The sequence below is a fragment of the Phaseolus vulgaris genome, chromosome 1 (genome assembly GCF_051622355.1).
Source record: "Phaseolus vulgaris cultivar YP4 chromosome 1, ASM5162235v1, whole genome shotgun sequence".
NCBI classification, from domain to species: Eukaryota; Viridiplantae; Streptophyta; class Magnoliopsida; order Fabales; family Fabaceae; genus Phaseolus; species Phaseolus vulgaris.
This window is the reverse complement of record NC_143498.1, coordinates 2,851,653-2,871,624: the sequence shown is the minus strand read 5'-3', so window position 1 is coordinate 2,871,624 and position 19,972 is coordinate 2,851,653. Positions and strand designations below refer to the sequence as shown.

At 27.7% G+C, this 19,972-nt stretch overlaps 2 protein-coding genes across 2 annotated transcripts; one reads left to right on the top strand and one right to left on the bottom strand.

Moving 5' to 3' along the window:
• The first annotated feature begins 4,222 nt into the window (after positions 1-4,222).
• Positions 4,223-8,450, top strand: LOC137816471 (polyadenylate-binding protein RBP47C'). Its single transcript, XM_068619613.2, has 6 exons — positions 4,223-4,888; positions 5,984-6,449; positions 7,172-7,227; positions 7,319-7,449; positions 7,550-7,646; positions 7,928-8,450. Exons 1-6 carry the CDS (start codon positions 4,553-4,555, stop codon positions 8,087-8,089), a joined length of 1,248 nt encoding a protein of 415 aa, XP_068475714.1. The 5' UTR covers positions 4,223-4,552; the 3' UTR covers positions 8,090-8,450.
• A 331-nt stretch (positions 8,451-8,781) lies between these two features.
• Positions 8,782-14,157, bottom strand: LOC137816470 (serine carboxypeptidase 1). Its single transcript, XM_068619612.1, has 8 exons — positions 13,645-14,157; positions 11,973-12,080; positions 10,923-11,197; positions 10,570-10,812; positions 9,690-9,796; positions 9,384-9,470; positions 9,188-9,293; positions 8,782-9,097 (listed from the first exon to the last, which is right to left on the bottom strand). The coding sequence occupies exons 1-8, from the start codon at positions 14,027-14,029 to the stop codon at positions 8,948-8,950; spliced, it is 1,461 nt and encodes a 486-aa protein (XP_068475713.1). The 5' UTR covers positions 14,030-14,157; the 3' UTR covers positions 8,782-8,947.
• Between the last annotated feature and the right edge of the window lie 5,815 nt (positions 14,158-19,972).

Here is a 19,972-nt window from a genome sequence, read left to right as displayed (position 1 = left end):
TACAACTCCATAATGAGGTGCAGGTCCAGAGAAACATAATATAATACTATGAGTTTATTAAAACTACTAACTTCTGTAATATTTATATTTTAATTAATTTTTTAATAATCTAAAATTTATTTTTTAATAATATGGTGGAACGGGGAAAAAATATGGAGGTGAAGGGAGATATTCCCTAATTGATTTATATCGTATAATGAGACTCGACCCGAAGGGTTTTCCTATTTGCACCCCTTTTTACATTTCATAATCCCAATTTTTTAAACATTTAACAGTTTCAAAATATAGAATGGGATTTTAGTTTCTATCCTATACCATAAAATGGAATGAAAAGTGTCCTAGTGCAATACATAATAAAAAATATTTTTCATTTTATTTTGTAAAATGAACACTGCTGCTGTAATTTAATTTTCATTACATATAAGAAACTAGTTTATCTCTTGACTATAAACTACAAGCTATTTCTATTAACTTACAATTTGTAGCTTATTTATTTTTCTTCCATTACTACTCATGAACACAAATTCCATTTATATAATAAAGTTTATGTAGTTATATTATTTTATGTCATTTTATATTTACGAAATAGTTTATTAGTTTAGCAAGCATTTGTAATATAATAAGTTGGTTTACCAAGTCATAACTTAATTTGCTTAACGGATGAAAGTGGTTTAAGTGATATGTTATATGAATATTGTATTATTTAAGTTAAAAATTATATAAATAAAAATATTAATTATTTAAACATCTTTTCACAAAAATCATCATCTTTTAAAAATATTTTGTTTTTGTTTTCTCTTTAGAATTTTGAAGTGATTTATTTGTCTTTTCATAAATTTGAGTCCATCTTAAAGATCCTAATGGATAGTAGACCACTTCTCTCTAATTAGAAGTTGTTTAGTAAATTTTTCTTTGTCCTTTTATTCTTGAGTTGGTTTTATGGAAGGAATGCATGTATGAGTAAGACTTTGTGATATTTCTAGAACAAAAATGAATCTCTATTAATGTAGGAACTTGATGATATGTTTAGATTGTTGATCAGAGTATCTTATATACAAGTTTAGTCTTCTGGTAAGAGTAGTGAAGTTGAAAACTTAAGGTTTAAGCAAGTTTTAAAAGTAAAACTTTGTCATAATATTGAGTTTTGTGCATAGATTGTATTTTGTTTGAGAATATTTAAAGTGTTTTGAATTTTGATATGAATAGTATACGTGATGATGAATTTTGAAATATTTTTAATAATACTTTGCAATATAGTTAATGTTCCTTGTAGACATTACTAATTAGTAATATACTATATGAATGAGATGTTGAAAATGATATGTACAATAAATGATATATTATTTAAGTAAACATGCTTAAGTGAATGTATTATTTGAGTCACTATAGTGATCGTTTTGTTTGATACTTTTGTTAAATGAATGAAAGCATATGTGTTTAGTGAATGTATCATCTAAATCACTGTAGTGAGGACTTCATTTGATACCATTGTGTAAGTGAATTCTATTTGCTCAAGCAAAGATGTCATCTAATTCTCATATTTTAGTAGGTTTCTTATGCTTATATGTAAAAATTACTGAGTTGTGTGCTTAACTAATTTAGTTTATTTAATTTAGGTGAATTGTGATGTATACATACATATAAATACATACAACCATATATATATATGTAGAGAGAGAGAAAGAAAGAACATACATATATGGAAATAAAATATGAATAATATGTTTTAAATTTGGGACAATTCATGAGTTGTAGTGTGAGATTATGTATTAAGTATGAGAATCTACAAAAGATCTTTAACATTACTAATGGTTTAAGTTACACCAAGTGGTGAGAACTTTGAGATAAATTTATTGCACATCTGACACACTATGGATCTCGAATTTCGGATGCTTTAAACTTATCTTATACTCATGAAAATGAACTTTGTAATGCTTATATGGGAATAATGTTAGTTTCAAGTAGGAATTGTTTAATATGAATCTTTCATAAAATATCGATAGATATTTTATAAAAAATATCCTTTAAAATATTGATAAATATTCCTTGTGGAATATTCTTGATAGGCGAACACATATGTGTATAAGTCTAATGAGAAGATGGTGATTAGAAATGGGTTATGAAATTCATTGTGGATGCAATGACATAAAATTTTAATGTTTTTATGTTTATTCTTAATAAATTTCCTTTGTGTTGTTGTTATATATGTAATAACTTGCTATGAATATATTGAGTGTATAAATACATTGAGATAAAAAATTTAGAAGTGCATGTAAAAGGGCTTAAGAGTAAAACTATAATGTTATTTATTTAGTAGATGAAGCATACATGTATAGATATTTTGTTAGTTTATCTATTACTTTATTTACTCTATTACTCCTAGTCTATTATAAGAAGCATAATGACCAAAAATATTTCAATTATTCTATTTTTTTAAGAATGATAACTTTAATTTATAATAGGATAATAATAAAGGTATATAATTAGTGTTATTAATGTAATATTTTATATAAATAATAAATTTTTTTTTTATTAAATGTAATATTTAATAAAAATAATTAATATTATTAAATATAGTGTTTAATAAATATAACTTGTTTCAAAATATTAATGAATGATTATTCAATAGGACTTTTTATTATTGACTTCTAAATTAAAAACTACTACTATTAAATAATTTTAATTACTACAAAATCATACGCACATAAATTTAATTAATAAGTAATGTTATTTAATATATTTATTAATTAATATCATCTACAATTTTTTTTTATTTAATATATATTTAAAAATACATATATATTTAATACAATTTATGTATTTATTAATGTATATGTTTAAGAAATACATGTATTTTTAATACAATAAATTTTATTCTTATCGGAAAAATTGTTTACTTCCTCTTATTATGCTAAATATAATTATTACAATCAAATACACATAAATTTAAGATTTTATAAATATAATTAATATATTAAAAGTTATTTAAATAATCAAAATTTAATTTAAATTACAGTAAATAATATAATTACAGTATATATTTATGTGTAAATATTATATGTATAGGGAGGGGAAAGAACTTATCAAACCATGTTAAATTTAATAAGAAAACATAATAAAATAAATAATAAATAACATTATCATTTATCATGTGATAAAATATTAGGTTTGTCCCCTAAAAAACATTTTAGTTAAAATTTATTGAAACTATAAAATATGATAAATAAGGAATAAAATTTATATAATTATGTGATTTTTAATAAATTATAATCAAAGGCAAAATAGTGTAAAAAAATTATCGTCCATATCTTTTAAAAATGTAACTAGTTAGAATCTTAAGCAGTTATAAGTTATTTTGACTTGTATGCTATAAACGACGTCGTTTTTATCCAGAATGAATTTCAAGCGTCACAAGTGAAAAAGAAAATATTGACGTGAGGTGAATGTCTGAATGTTAAGAACACTGACACCAAATCCAGTACTGCAAGATAATAAAAAAAACAACAATAAAACAAATTTAGATGCAATTTTCTTCAGTTAGAATAAAAAAATATTAATATTTTAGATTTTAAATTAGTTTATAAAAAATTAATAAAAAATAAATTATAATATAAAATAATAAATAATTAAAATTGATAGTTAATAATTAAATATTAATATAAAAAATATTTTATAAAATTTTATTAATAAAACTGCGTGTCCGGTAGATTTCTTAATTTATAATTTAATTTAATTAAATAATAATTAATTATTTTAATTTCTAAAATTAATATTTTTGTAGTAATTTAATAGTTGTAATAATTCTAAACCTACACAATTATTTAAAATATATATTAGGATAATTTAGTAAATTAAAATATGATAATAAAATAAGAATTTAAATTTTTTAGACTAAAATTATTTTCTATAATATTATTTTGATTTTCTTGCTATTTTACCAAAAATATCAGATAAAAAAAATTAAAAGCATGCAAAATTGCAATGTAGCATAAAAAGATATATATTTTTATATTGATTTAAAGATATATAAGTTTGAATAAAAAAAAATCCAAGAGAAGAGTTAATTAGGGAAAGAAAGGAAAGGTGGCGGCGGCACGGAATGAGATAGAAGAGAAAGCATAATAGTGTTGCAATCCAAATCCCTCGTAATGAGATCCAACGGCTGGAATCGAAGGCAGCAAAGTGATCGAACGGCGAAAAGGAGAACCGCGTTTACGAAGGTAACCCAGGAATAAGAAATCTTCATCCTCTTATACCCTTCCATGCCGCGCCCACTTCTCTCTTCTCTTCTCTCTCTCTTCGCAATTCCAGATTCGTTCTTTCTCTCTCTAGAAACCACCTTCGCTCGCGCTTCTTCTACTTTTTCCGTTTTTAGCTTTTTCCTTATTTGGCCTTCGACACTTCACTCACATCCATTTATAGAAAAAATAGACAGAGAGAGTGAGTGTGAGAGAGAGAGAAAGCGCGAGCGAGAGAGAGGAAGAGGAAGTGTTGTTCGGTCACGGTTTATTGATTTTATCGATTGATTGGTTTTTTGATTCATTGATTTAGGATGCAACAATCGAACGGCTCCGATTCCTCGTTGCAGTCGCAGTCCGCTGAGCAGAACGTTCCGCGGCAGCCGGCAGCGTCTCCGGCGGTGGCGCGGCCGCAGCAGTGGCTTCCGATGCAGTATCCGACGGCCATGGTAATGCCGCACCACATGCTGCCTCCGCAGCACTACGCGCCGCCGTACGTGCCTTTCCACCACCACCAGTACGCGCCGCCGCACGTCCCGCACCAGCACCAGAACGGATCCAGCGGCGAGAACAAAACCGTCTGGATCGGGGATTTGCATCACTGGATGGACGAGAATTATCTCCATCGCTGTTTCGCCTCCACCGGCGAGGTATACATATACACACTCGATATACGTATACATACATAAACACACAGAGAATGAATCAATGGGAACTGTTATCGTATGCATCAAATTGATGAAAATAATTGTAATTCTTTGTTGTTTAATTTTGATATAATGCTGTTTAATTTCTCTACAATGGGAACTGTTAAAGGTGTTTTTGTTACAAGATATATATGTATGAGGATGTGTGTGTATATATTATATATGTATGATAATGGGTTCGGATTTAATTTCTGTTTATATTTATAACGTATGTAGAAGAGCTGTAGTTGACAAGGCTTGATACGAGTGTTTTTTTCTTTTTGCATTTTTCATTATCAGCTGATTTCGAGAACGTTGTAAAAACTCCGTTTTTAACATAATTTTGTTTTTTTTAGTATTTTTTAGGTTTTTTAAAATTAAATTAGAGTTTATCTCGATTTTTGTGTTATAGAGATTGTGTCAGTGAAAAAAAAATCTAGGGAGTTGCATTTAAGATTTTTCATTTTTTTATTGGTTGGATTTTGCTGTGTGGTTTATTTCGGAGGCTTGGGTTCTTACATGTTTTTTTTTTGTGTGGGGTTTAATTTCTGTGTTACCGGTAATATACAAGGTGTCAACGCATCAACGCATGCATGTTTGAAATGTCAACTTCATTGATATATTGAAAAGGAAAAGTTCTATGAGGAAAAGTTCTTTTTTGCATAGAGAGTCTGACCAATAACTTTAATTTGGAAATTTTATATATGCGTTTACTAGATATATGATATTTTGATTTCAGTTAACTCTGTAGGTGCTATCCAAAATTGTTTTTAGTGGAATGAATGAAATTTTTTCCTTTGCAGGAATAAAATAAAATGGTCCTACACATAATTGATGAAAATAGATTCGTACTTGTTTAATGGTTGAATAGTGGAAATAGAAATGTGGATGTCATTTATTTTCGTACTTGTGTGCACATTAATGAACTCTCATTTTAATTAGATGAAAAGCCAGTCAATTACATAAAAAAAATTCTGCATTTTGGAGACTTAATTTGTTAACAAAGATGTGGACTGTGCTTCTCATATCCAAGCTTCTGAGTGTTGTATAATTTTACAGATTTCCTCCATCAAGGTTATTCGCAATAAGCAAACTGGCCTATCAGAGGGTTATGGATTTGTGGAGTTCTATTCACATGCTACAGCTGAGAAAGTTCTGCAAAACTATGCTGGAATTTTGATGCCCAATACAGAGCAAGCATTCCGTCTAAACTGGGCATCATTTAGCACAGGAGACAAGGGTTCAGATAATGTTCCTGACCTTTCTATTTTTGTAGGAGATTTAGCTGCAGATGTTACGGATAGTTTGTTGCATGAAACTTTTGCTAGTGTGTTTCCTTCTGTTAAAGCTGCAAAAGTTGTTTTCGATGCCAATACTGGCCGTTCAAAGGGCTATGGTTTCGTCAGGTTTGGCGATGACAATGAGAGATCCCAGGCCATGACTCAGATGAATGGTGTTTACTGTTCCAGCAGGCCTATGCGTATTGGTGCTGCAACTCCAAGAAAATCATCTGGCCATCAACAGGGTATGCCAAATCACATTGCTCGCTTCTGATTTCTGATATATCTCTTTTCATTTGGGAGGGTAAAGGAAAAGATAAGTACATAATGCATTTCGTACCAATAAAATGCTTCCAGCCACATATTTCATTCTCAATTTTCAGCTGTTCTTCAATTTGAGAACTACATTTCTTACTAATATAAACAGAAATCAAAGTTTTGTGCTTTAGATGACGATTTCAATGTCTTTCTAAATTGGTGTAAATTCCTTGAAATACATGTAAGATATGCCTTTTTAGTTTTCACTTTAAAAGAAAGAAAAAAGACAATTACTACGTTTGTTTACTAATGTATATGTTTGATGGTGGTTTCATTAATAGGAGTTGGGGTAGTTAAAAAATGATCCCATTCATAGGTTCTGATTATGTGAACTGTCAATTTGGTCGACTATGGAGTGGCATGATATTAATTGATTTTTTAAGCTTCAAAATAAACTATTCTAAACATATGCTTGGCCGTTAATTTCCCCCTTTTATTGATTTAGACCCCTTCATTTCTTTTTTTTAATACATCTCACTCTATTTTCCTCCAAATTTGTCTTTGATTGTGTTTAGATCCTCACCTAAGTGAGTAAAGTTAGGTTATTGGTTATCCCACCAGTGAGAAAAATCTTGGTTGTTTGCTTTGTTTTTTCCATTTCTTGCTATTTTGACAGCTTTGTATTGAATCTATAAGTTTCCTTGTTTAGGAGGTCAGTCAAATGGCACATCCAGCCAATCTGAAGCAGATTCTACCAACACAACAGTGAGTTTTCCAGTTTTTTGGATAAAGAGTTGCAATCTAGTGATTTACTACTACTACTACTTTCATATATGTAACCAATTACTCGTTATAGATTTTTGTTGGAGGACTGGACCCTAATGTTTCAGATGAGGACCTCAGACAGCCATTCTCCCAGTACGGTGAGATAGTCTCTGTTAAGATACCTGTTGGAAAAGGGTGTGGTTTTGTCCAGTTCGCAAACAGGTACATGTTCTGATATTTTAACTTTTCATATTGACAGATAACATAATTTTAATCTCTTTTTGGTGTACTCGCAACAACATATTCTGATAAACTTTTTCAGAAATAATGCTGAAGAGGCATTGCAGAAGCTAAACGGGACAACAATTGGAAAGCAGACAGTCCGACTTTCTTGGGGCCGTAATCCAGCAAATAAGCAGGTAAAACCCTCAATCAGATAGAATCCCACATTGTCATTTAACCCAAAACAAGTACTGTTCAAAGAATTTGGCTTCTATTCGGCCTCTTATAATCATTTAAAATGTAAACGAACTATATTATATTTTATTTTAAGATCAACGGATTAAAACTCAGTTTTGTGAATTCTATTTTTCAATAAAATATGTTGGTAGTGCTAGAGTACTGTATTGACTTCATGCTGCCCATCATTAAATTACATTTGTGATGATTCATTCTCAATTGATATTTCTTTGGATTGCAGTTTAGAATGGATTTCGGCAACCCCTGGACTGGGGCATATTATGGGGCCCCTATTTATGATGGTTATGGTTACGCATTGCCTCCTCGTCATGATCCCAGCATATATGCTGCTGCTTATGGAGCTTACCCTCTTTATGGTGCCCACCAACAACAAGTAAGCTAAATGCAGTGCAGTGCAATGGAGAAGTAGCTTTCACAACAAGTTACACAGAATCACCCTTGAATGTGCAAATTAACTTCTCTCCCTTTGTAACTTGCCTGATCTGTTGAATTGAATTTTTAAGAATCCCTCCTAATTGTGGAGCGGAAATGAATTTTGATAGCCTGAGGTAGCGCTGTAGGGATTCAATTAGTCATTTGTTTAGGCCTTGTAGGAGTAATGACTAAAGAGGAGCTTAAACTTATTATAGGAATAATTGTCTTATGTATGACAGCGTGTGTGCTTGCTTTCATTTTATTTGTTTTTGACATTAAAGCTTTGCTTTGTTAGCTTTTAAGGGTCATTTTGTTTCTTCTTTGCCAAATTTTACTTGCATGTCTGCTATTCAGAAGCGATTATAGAATTCGAGTTCATCTTATGTAAGAGATCCTGTCCATTTTATTGTAATCGATGGATCGGAAATATGAGCTTACTTTGCTCGAGTTTCTGAATGTGCGTATGTATTCTTTGGTTTAGTTTGAAATCTTTATTTCCGTCTCATATTTGGAATGAGAGCGGAAGGAAGAAGGCAGTGAAAACTTTGCAATCGAGTTGCTTGAGCTTAAACAGTTGAACTCTGGCGTGAAAAGGTTTCAAAGGAGACAAAAGTTTCATATTTTGCTGCTAGAATATTAATATTCAAATAGAGATAAGTATTTGTGTAAATTATTACTTGTATAAACTTGTCCTTGAATTTTGTTACCTTTATAATCACATGTTGCTATATTCTTTTCCTAATTAGAGGCGAAAATCTTATTGATGAATTTCTATGAAACTAATCAAATTTGGCATCAATTTTATGGGTACTGAGACCAAGTAGACCTAAGAGTTTGATTCGGGAGGAAGTTCTCCCTGAAGAAAAAAAGAGATCATGGTTAACGCTCGCTTTGGTTGGTAACTTGGAACCATGTGGCCAGCTCCTCTTACAGTGATGAGGGTTAGCCCTTTGTACCCAATCAAGTATCCTCCGACCTGCATTTTGTATGCAGAAGATTACCTTACATAGATGCTGCTTGAACATTGATTATATAAGGTAAATGAAAATGCTTATTAAGTGATTACCTCATTTCCAGAATACCATGGACGCCATGTTGTCTCCACTGGAAGTTTCAAGGCATTTACTGAATACCTAGACGATGTTATGGGAACACGCCCATCTGTATCACCACTGTATTATAGAACAACAATGTTACATAAAAGCCATTACAGTACTGTCTTGGATGTAACAAAGCAATTTGTATAGTGTATGAATTATCACCTATATATCCATGTTCTTATGCCACTTGATATTAACCCACTTATAGTGGGTAGAATTGTTGCTGGGCTATCTGTCCATCCCACCGGACTGAAAACAAGCATCACATGTATTCAGGAAACAGTGTTAGAGTTATGAAATTTAATAGTATATATATAGATGCAAATCTGATCTGAAGTTGATTTTATAAGTTGGTTTTATGAGAAATTAGGTTTAAGTTTAAATATCACTTTTTAATAAATAGAGTAATTACAATTCATGCATTTTGAAAATAAAGGGAGGAAAACATAATCAGAGAATTTTGAGTACCTGCAAGAAGACCATTCTGAGACTTTAGCATGAAGAGCCTCTTGTACTTGGGCCAGATTTAAGTAGGATTTGGTATATTCGTCAGAACAAGGGTCGAAATTGCTGTCCTACAATATTCCATGTTCAACACTTTTCTGGCTTAGATTTCACCATAATTATATTACTCCATTCATCGTTTTTTTTTATCAGAAAAGAATTTCATTGTTCTTAGTATTTTTTTTTTTAAATAAAAGGAAAGAAAGTCTAGATAATGAGAATTATTAAATAGTCTCAATCTCTGTATTTATGGTTCTAACTAATTATTATATATAATGTCTCTTTAGTTGAGTTAGTGAAAATATACCCAGAGCATGATAGTATTTAATTATGCAAGAATTTCTCTTCAAACTATCATGCAATTATAATCTTTGACAATCTTTATGTAACACCTAGTCAATGTTTTTTATAGTTGGTTAGAAAGTGCGAGAGAAAAAGAAAGTAGAAAAAATAGTGTGATTATTTTATCACAATATATTAAAATAGATTAAATTAGCATTAGTTAAATATAAATATTAAAATAAATAAAATTAACGTGAATAAGACCAAGACTAATTTTGATAAACAGAACAACGTCTCTTAATCCTATAAATAATATTTTTTTAGCAAAAACAAATTAAAAAAACCTTAATACACATGAACTTTAAAAGAGAACACGTTACTTTAAAGTGAAGTTAACCCCCTAATACACATGAAACACTAATCTTTTAGAACTAATTTACTTCATCCTTATAATGAAAAGTAAGAATGTGATAAAATAGTTATGAGGATAAATCTGGATTTGACTATAATTAAATATATTAATAAGAACAATAGAGAGAGGAGGAAGAGGCATGGAACTTACAGAAGGTGGAGTTTGAGCAGCTGGATCACAGAGGGGAGCATATATGTCATAAATGTCAATCACTCCAATCTCATCATCCCCTCTTCTTTGATATTTGTTGCATTCACTTGTTAAGTTCCCACTCTCAAAGTCACAATGCCTTTCAATTCCTTCATGAGTTTCATCAGAGTTCATAGCATGTGTCCAGAAATACTCATACATTCCTTTTCCACACATATTATCATCTATCCAACCATTTCCAATCTGCATCATCAACAAATGTAAGAAAAATGTTATCAAGTTCATCATGATAAATGAGTTATGGAATATGAACTTGGTCTGTGAGAAAGTATAGAGAAAATTTGATGACTCACCGCAACCCCTTTGAGGTTAAGAAGTGTGTGATTTGTGAGGTTATTATGAGTGAGAATAGTGTGAGCTAGCTGAGGGACATAATGTCCAGCATAGCTTTCTCCAGTGATGAACAAGTCTCGAGATTTGTAGTGTGGAAATCTGTTGAGCCAGTTTATGAGAAAAGTGTAAGAGTCCATGGCTGTGCTCTTGTCTCCACTGTCAGAGTAGTCAGAAGAAGTGTTTGAATATGAGAATCCAACTCCTGCTGGAGACTCTAGGAAAATAACATTTGCCACTGCAAAGCTCATAAAAAAGTTCATTAGAAATTAATACAAAACTTTGCTCTAATTTCTCAAATTCGTGTTTTCATGCTATTGTTCAATTGGAGTTTCACTTCATTGACGTCTGAGTCACATTTTATGCTGTTATTTTTTTTATGGACCGTTAATCGTACTATGAGTAATATTTGAATTTCGGTGATAAATGAGATTTGTAGACATAAAAATAATTATATGTTTAAGGGTAGAATGATTGACCACTCCAAACTTTTTTTCTTAACACAATTAAATGTTTGATCTTGTATGTCATCAGAGTTACCTTCTGTGAGTTTGTTTTCCTTCTGAAATCGGTGTTTAGAACTTCTGATATGTATGTTCTCCATTAAAAACTTATAATGATTTTAGGTTGGCTGAATTGTTAGAGATCTCACATCGATTAGAGATTATAACATTTCATCGTATATAAGTGAGTGCAACCCTTACCCCATGAGCCAGTTTTATGGGGTTGAGTTAGATTTAAAACCCACTTCTTAACATGGTATCAGAGTCATTTCGATCGTTTATCCTAACGAGTGTTTGTTGGGTTTATCAGGTCACCCGCTATCGGATCGTTATCGGACCATCTATAACATATATCTCCACGCACGAGTTGGTAGCCTCGACGTAAGGGGTGTGTATGTTTCTATGTACATCATTCTTTAATTGAGTTTTATTTATTTTTTCTGACCGTGTAGTGATATTTAAGATTTCATGACATTTTTGTATCTAGTATGTGTAGAAAGGAATGCTTACCATTGTTCCATGCATATTCATTTTTGCGAAGTGTTCTTCCATCACTGTTCACTCTAAAAGGTCCTAATTCTTGCATGGCTCCATATCCAAGGGAAGAGCACCCAGGTCCTGAAAATCACACATTTAGTCATCATACTTTTTTTCCATTGAGGCAAAAAATTAGTTAATATATAATCTAAAAGTTAGTTACAAATTAAAGACAAAAAATATTAATATATGTTTTTCAGTTACTTAATAAATTGAAAATATTTTACTAATTGAAATATGATTAGATATATACTCATACTCTTAATATAAAGATATTCTTTTTTTATCAAATTAAAACAGGTTCAAATAATACACACCTCGAAAGTTTTATTTATCATCCCTATCTAAACTCAATAATTTATTGATAATTAAATTGTTAAAGAATTTTTAATAATTTATTTTTGGCAGACATGAATAATGGCTTCCGTGTTAGAATTGTATTGGAGTAATATAAGTTGTGTTGTCATTATTGATTGGGAATATATTATCTCATACTATATATCAATTAATCATGAATAAGAAATATTAACATAAAAGAAACTAATTGCTACCTTTACCATTTATTGCCACAGAATATATAAAGGGTGGGGTCATGGTGTCATATTATCCAAACATAATTGAGTCTCTTTATGATTATTGGGGGCAAAAGGAATACTTTGAAAAAGGCATTTTATATTATTTTTATTTGTTCATCACATTTTGTTTAAATATTCATTTAACATCTATTCATTATTACAAAGTTACTATTTATATATAATTTTTAGTTATTGCAAAATCCTCCAATTTCAGAAAATGTAATTTACCCTTAAGAGAAATAGAAATATAGATATAACGAATAATTAAATATATTCAGCACTGGCCCAAATATTTTAAATAATAAATATGTTTTGATGATTATGCAAATATAAATGTCTGTTCATAATTAAATAATTAACCTCACTAAAAAACCATAAAATATAAACCAATTTTAGAGACAAAAAATAATTAGTTGCTATAATAATTAAATTAGAGACTATTTATTTTAGAAACTTAAAAAAAAAATTGGTTTCTAAATTAGTTTCTATTATTGTTAAATGGTTTCTAAATTAGTATCTAATTAGCAACCAATGTTCTAACTACCAAATATTTAGATTCTAAATTTGGTAGCAAAAACCTTAGTAACTAATTAGATATCAATTTAGAAACTATTTATAAATAATAGAAACAAATTTAGAAATTAAATTTTTTTTTAGTCTTTAAATAGTCTCTAATTTAGTCAATATAACAACTAATTATTTTTTATCTCTAAAATTAGTTTCTATTTAATAATTTTTTTGTGTAGAATGTGTGTTGTTTAGTTTGCTTTTGTTAGGTGCTGACTTTTCTTTTTTTTTGGTGGATGGATTGCTAGAGGTAAGGTCAACTTTAATTTCATTATTTGTATAAGAGTTAGATCACTCCTGAAATGAATCATTAATTTTTGTTGATAAAAAAAGTGTTATTTAATTCGCTCATGTTGCCTTTTAATGTGAAAATTGAATTTTAATTTCTTGTATGACGAGATATTCCTAAAATATTTCTATTTTTTTTTTTACTGATAAAAAAAACTATACCTAACATATTTAAAGAAAGAAGGGTAAGGGTAGAAAATGTATGAAAGAGTTACCTCCATTGAGCCATAGAACAAGGGGCTTGTTGGAAGCATTGTGAGGTGACTCAACAAAGTAGTAGAACAATCTTCTTCCTGCTTTGGCATCCACAGTTACATAGCCACCATACTGATCAAAATCCACCCCTTCTGGTTCTCCCGGCAAACCCTTCACCTTGTCATCTTCCATCAACACCCTTTCTTCCTCAACCTTCCAAATTTCTCCATCACCAATCTTTGTCGCCATTGAAGCTTCTTCTGACCTCACTTTCTCACCCCTCTTTGATCGAATTAACTTGTACAGATATTCCCCTTGTTGGTTCCCCTCACATGGCATCGCAAACTGCCACCAAGACAAAAACATGAACCACACAACAACTTTCATGGACAACATTCGACTCATCCTTGTGTTGTTCTGAGTAGTGTTGTGTTATATATATATATGTACATATACCTTTTCAAGATCTCAAATCCATGAATTTAAATGATATTTTGAATCCTTGGTGCAAACCCATAAATAGTATTTTGAATAGAAAAATATAACATTCCAATAATCATTTGATAAATACTCCACATTAAGAAAATATAGTTATATCATTACAAGAAAATCATCAAATAGAAACTAATTTTTAGAAACTAAAATAATTAGTTGCAATAGTAACTAAATTGGAGACCATTTTAGAAACTAAAACAAAAATTGGTTTCTAAATTAGTTTCTATTATTTTCTATTATTGTTAAATAGTTTCTAAATTGGTATCTAATTAGCAACCAATGTTTTATCTACCAATTATTTAGTTTCTAAATTTAGTCTTTAAAATCTTGGTTGCTAATTAGAAACAATTTAGAAACTATTTAACAATAATAGAAAATAATATAAACTAATTTAGAAACCAATTTTTGTTTTAGTTTTCAAAATGGTCTCTAATTTAGTTACTATTGAAACTAATTATTTTGGTCACTAAAAATTGATTTCTATTTCATGATTTTCTTATAGTGTATAAAAAAAAAAATCAATGTATATTATTCATGGGTCTTGTTTGTTTCTCTTTTTGCATGTGTTGTCCATATAAAGAAGGTGGTTATGAGAAAGTTATATTGAATAAAGTGATGTTACATGCATTAACTCTAGTATATTCAACATTCACACTTTTTTTTTCTTAACTTATACAAAACCCTTGAATAAACAATGAACAGTATTTAATGGAAGGCAGTTCAAGCTCTGACTTTGTGAACACAATGTTATTATATTTTATTATTTGGTAAGATGAAGGCGTATATAACCACTATTGAATTTAAATGCAAGCATGTCAAATTGTTTCAGTTAGTTGTGAATGTAGAAATTATGAAAGTGGTGTATGTAAACATCAAATGATTAGTTTCATTGATGAGAATTCATATTAAGTATGTCATATATATTAAATTGGAAGAAATATATTGTATTTTCTATGTTATTTTAAATAAGAATGATATATTAAATTGCAAGAAATATATTGTATTTTCTATGTTATTTTAAATGAGAATGATATGTGAATATTTTGAATAGATTAAGATAACACTACTACAAGAAAATTATTAAATATAATTTAATTTTAGAGTTCAAAATAATTACTATATTAATTAAACTAGACACCATTTTATAAAATAAAAATTTATTGGTATTTAAAATTGTTTCTATTATTAATAAAAATTTATAAAGGAGTTTCTAAATTGATATTTAACTATTAGCTATCCAAGGTTTTAGCTACTAACTATTTATGTTCTAAATTAATATCTAAAAGACTAATTTAGAATCTAAAATATTAGTAGCTAAAACTTTGATAGATAAATTAGGTACCAATTTAGAAATCATTTTATAATATTTTATTAATAATAGAAATCACATTAGATATCAATAATTTTGTAGTCTCTTAGATAATATTATTTTAGTTAATATAATGACTACTTTTTTTTATTTTTAAATTTAATTATTATTTAATGATTTTGTTGTAGTGTAAATATATATATATATATATATATATTATATCTAAATATAGATTTTTTTTATATGGGTTGGATTATTAGCATTCCCATTTATTTTATTTTTTATTACTGATAAAAATATATAAAATTAGATTTATAAAATTTAAATGATGCGAAGATGAGTAAATATTTTGAAAGATATGATGTGGTGTTGAATTAATTTGAAAGAGGGTTAGTTCAGCAACTCATTTACTACAAGTAAGTGTAACATTGACATGAAGCTGATCTCATAAATTTAGGTTTTCACTTTAGGGTTCTTAATATTAAATATTCAGATGAAGGTGCCGTGTGCCATTACCCTAACATATGGTGCATTGGTGTCAAAAAATAAAACCAAACAAAATGAAAAATGAAACTTGCAAAACATAAACATTAGGCATATATACATAAGTTTAGTTTCTAACGAAACCATTGTGTTTATTTTTGTGTGTTGTTTTTGTTCTAATAAGATTGAAATAGAAAATGGTGGTGGAGTAAGTAATTCATGCATCTATGCATGTACATGGACACTCTCTGTCCCATCAAAAAAAGATTATGACTTATTATTAGTGATTTTTTTTTATCTTCTATAGTTTTTCATTCTAGTTCTAATATATCAAATACAAAATAATATTTATGATAGTATCTTTCATTAAGTTTTCTTATATAACAATGGTAAAAATTTGTATTACATGAATCATTTTTAGAATATGAGATTGGAAATAATTTTTCGTTTTTAATTTTTTATCATAAGAAAAAAATAAAAAATAATTATGGATCACTTCGAGGGTGATCTAACTCTTATATATCATTATTATCTGTCACTCAATTCTACCATCAGAGACAGATCATCCTCACAATCTGCATAATAAACAACTAACCAACCTAAGAAAAACAAATCTAATTGAATACATACAAATGAGGGGATCAAGGCACCAATATGAGAAAGAAACAAGCTTAAGAGACTTTTGAAATTATCCAAGACCAAGCCTTCAGTTGAATCAAGAAAAAAATTTTAGAATGATCAATCATTTTACCTTTACATATATGTTTATTCTTGTGGCTCAAAATCCCATAGTCCATATAATACCCAAAATTGAATTAACTTACGAGGGTGCTTTATGCAAAATAAACTGCAAGATAAATATGATGAGGTTCTTCATTAAGTTTTCTTATATAACAGTGGTAAAAAAATTGTATTACATGAATTATTTTTAGAATGAGATTGAAAAATATTTAATTATTATATTAATTCATTTTATTATTTATGATAGTTTTTTTATTGAGAAAGAGACTTTAAATTTAATTTAATTTTATAAAACTAATTTGTAAGGTAATGTTTGCGCTTGTCTATATATTATAAAATGATTTTGTATCTAGTGCCGGAGTCTATCTATTTAACTTAACAATCTAATAATAAATGTCATGATAGGTTTAACAAGGTCTATAATATTAAAAAATAAATTTTAAATTTAATTTAACTTTATAAATATATTAATATTAAAATAACTTTATTTTTAATTGATGTTGAATGTTCAACCATTTTAACTTTTTGAATAACTAATTTCTTTAGTCTTTTTCAAGGGCTAATTTGTGGTAAGCAATTGTTAGTGGAATATTTGAAAGAGCTTTTGAGATGGGTATGATGATGATGCAGCACAAAGTCTTTTAAAAGAAAGATTCAATTATTAATGACATGTTACGTGTATCATCTTTAAGGTTTTGTAACTTTTGTTTTAAGTGTAAAAGATTTATTCATATCTTAACAACTTTTTACTTGTATTTTTTAACTTTTTAGAATTTAAAATAAATTTTTATCTTATCATTTAAAGTCTTATTTAAAATTCAAAAATCTTAAAAATTTCATATTTTAAAGTTTTGAAACGATAACTTGCCAAATAAGCTAGTTTGGACTGTAAAAACACTTTTTTCTTTCTTTCTTTTGGGCCGAATGACACTTTTGTATTTTTAATACCTATTTATATTTTTTTTATTTCAGAATTAATATTGTTTCTACAAAATACTTTTGATTATTTTAGGTGATTATAATCTAATATTTACATGTATCACCTAAAATCTCTTAAGAATCATAAAATAAATACTTTCTCAATCATTTTAAAATGAATAGCATGAACTAAAAATCATGATTTAAAATTTAGGAGGGATAAAAAATATTTTACACGAATTAAAACAAAAATTCACACATTTTATAATAAAAAAATCCATTTCAAATTTACAAAAATAAAAAACAGAAAAATTTCATCTAACTAAAATTAAAACTTGATTTGAAAACACGTTTAATCCTAAAAAAGAAAAATTCGGTATCATGTTTTACTTCAAGTTTTTCTCTCTTTTTTTCTAATTTAAAAAGATAAAACTCAAAACTAAAGTCCGTATTCTTTTGTATTTGTAAGTGGTGTTGCGAAAAAATAATTTATCATTTTTTAAAATTAATTTATCGATTATATTCATAACTAGATTCATTTGTAATTCTAAAATCATTTTTAAATAATATATATATATAATTCATTGCATAATAAATGAATTAGTTATATATTGATTGAGATAATACCCTAAAACTTCTAACCTAAGTCCATAAACATACAAATTAATATTTTTAAGTGTGATAAGATACCATGAGTTATTTCATTGTAGTTAAAAGTGTCAAGTTCTACGTCTCTATACCTTCTCGGTTAGTTTTTCAGAAAATTTGCATTTCCTATTTCACAATCTAAAATACAAAATTTGTATTAAAAAAATATATTTGTATTAAAAAAAAATTGTATTTTAAATTGTAATACAAATTTTATATTTTGGATTGTACAATAAAAAAAAATCATAAATATTAACTTTTTTGAATTATAGAAAAATGTCAATTGAATATGAAAATAATTTTAATATTTTTGAAAGTATGGGTGCAAGAAAAGAATATGGAGGTGCAGAAAGAATTAACACTTTGGAAGATGGTATAATTTTTTTTTATTACTTCCACTTTGTAAGGCCCATCATACAGTTTCTTTAGCCCAAAAATAGGTTTTTATTTGTTTGAGTTTAACGAATTCCTTTTATTGACAAAATGAACCACTAAATCATCTCTTAACATTGTATATAAAAACTTTTATTTCACTCTCACTCATTAACTAAATATAATTTATTTATAATATAAAAAATCAAAATTATGATATAAATTCATATATATTTTTTCATTTCATTAATACAAAAATTAAAAAGTGAAATTAAAATTCAAAAAAATCATTATCATAATTCTTTAGACGATAAATTATTTAAACTAAAAGATGAAAGCCGATAATTATTTGAAAAATATATGTAGTTCACAAATTTTAAGTTATATACAAGTAATTATTACTGTCATTTTATATTATTTTACACTTATTAGCAAAGTCAATATTGCCTGCCTAGCTTTACAAAACATTTTATTTATTATTTAAAAAAATTGAACTCTTGTAGTCATAAATTTTGTCCAAAATATTATTTAACTTCCCTAAAAAAATAATTTTAAAAATACAAAATAATTAATTGTTATATTAACTAAATTATACTATTTTAGAGACTAAAAAAATTATTAATAACTAAATTAATTTTTATTATTATTGATAAATATTTTTTAAATTAACATTTAATTAGATAAAAATTTAAAAAATTATTTATCAATAATAAAAATTAATTTATATATTAATAATTTTTTAGACTTTAAAATAGTATTTAATTTAATTAATATAAAAATGAATTATTTTCTGTCTTTAAAATTGGTTTTTATTTAATAATTTTTAGTATTTTATCAATACCTTTAATTAATAAAATAATTAAAAAGATTAAATTACAAAATAATTTTAAAATGTACTTTTTCTCATCAAATAAAAAAAACTACACAAAATCGTGTTCCATTATTTTATATTCAGCAAAGTTTTTAATAACTCATTTCTAAAATTTGATGAAAACAAAACTTTTTGGTTAATTACTAGCAACTTATTTTTAATATCAAACATGTGTCATGCTATCAAAATATCCGGACTCTTTACCTAGGAATGAATAAACACATGAGATGGAACTATTGTAGGAGATCCCATATCGACTCGAGATTAGAGTTTTTCATTGTATATAAGTGGGTGCAAACCTCAACCTTATGAGCCGGTTTTATAGGATTGAGTTAGACTTAAAGTCCATTTCATAATAACTATGGTGAGAATTTAAATCTTCAAACTAAAGTTGTTTCAAGATCCACACACAGAAAGACAAATGCATAAGGTTTTGTAACATGAATAAACAAGTGAATGAAAAACTCAAATGGCTGAATCGAGGAATAAAATAGTGTGTTGAAGGATGTGT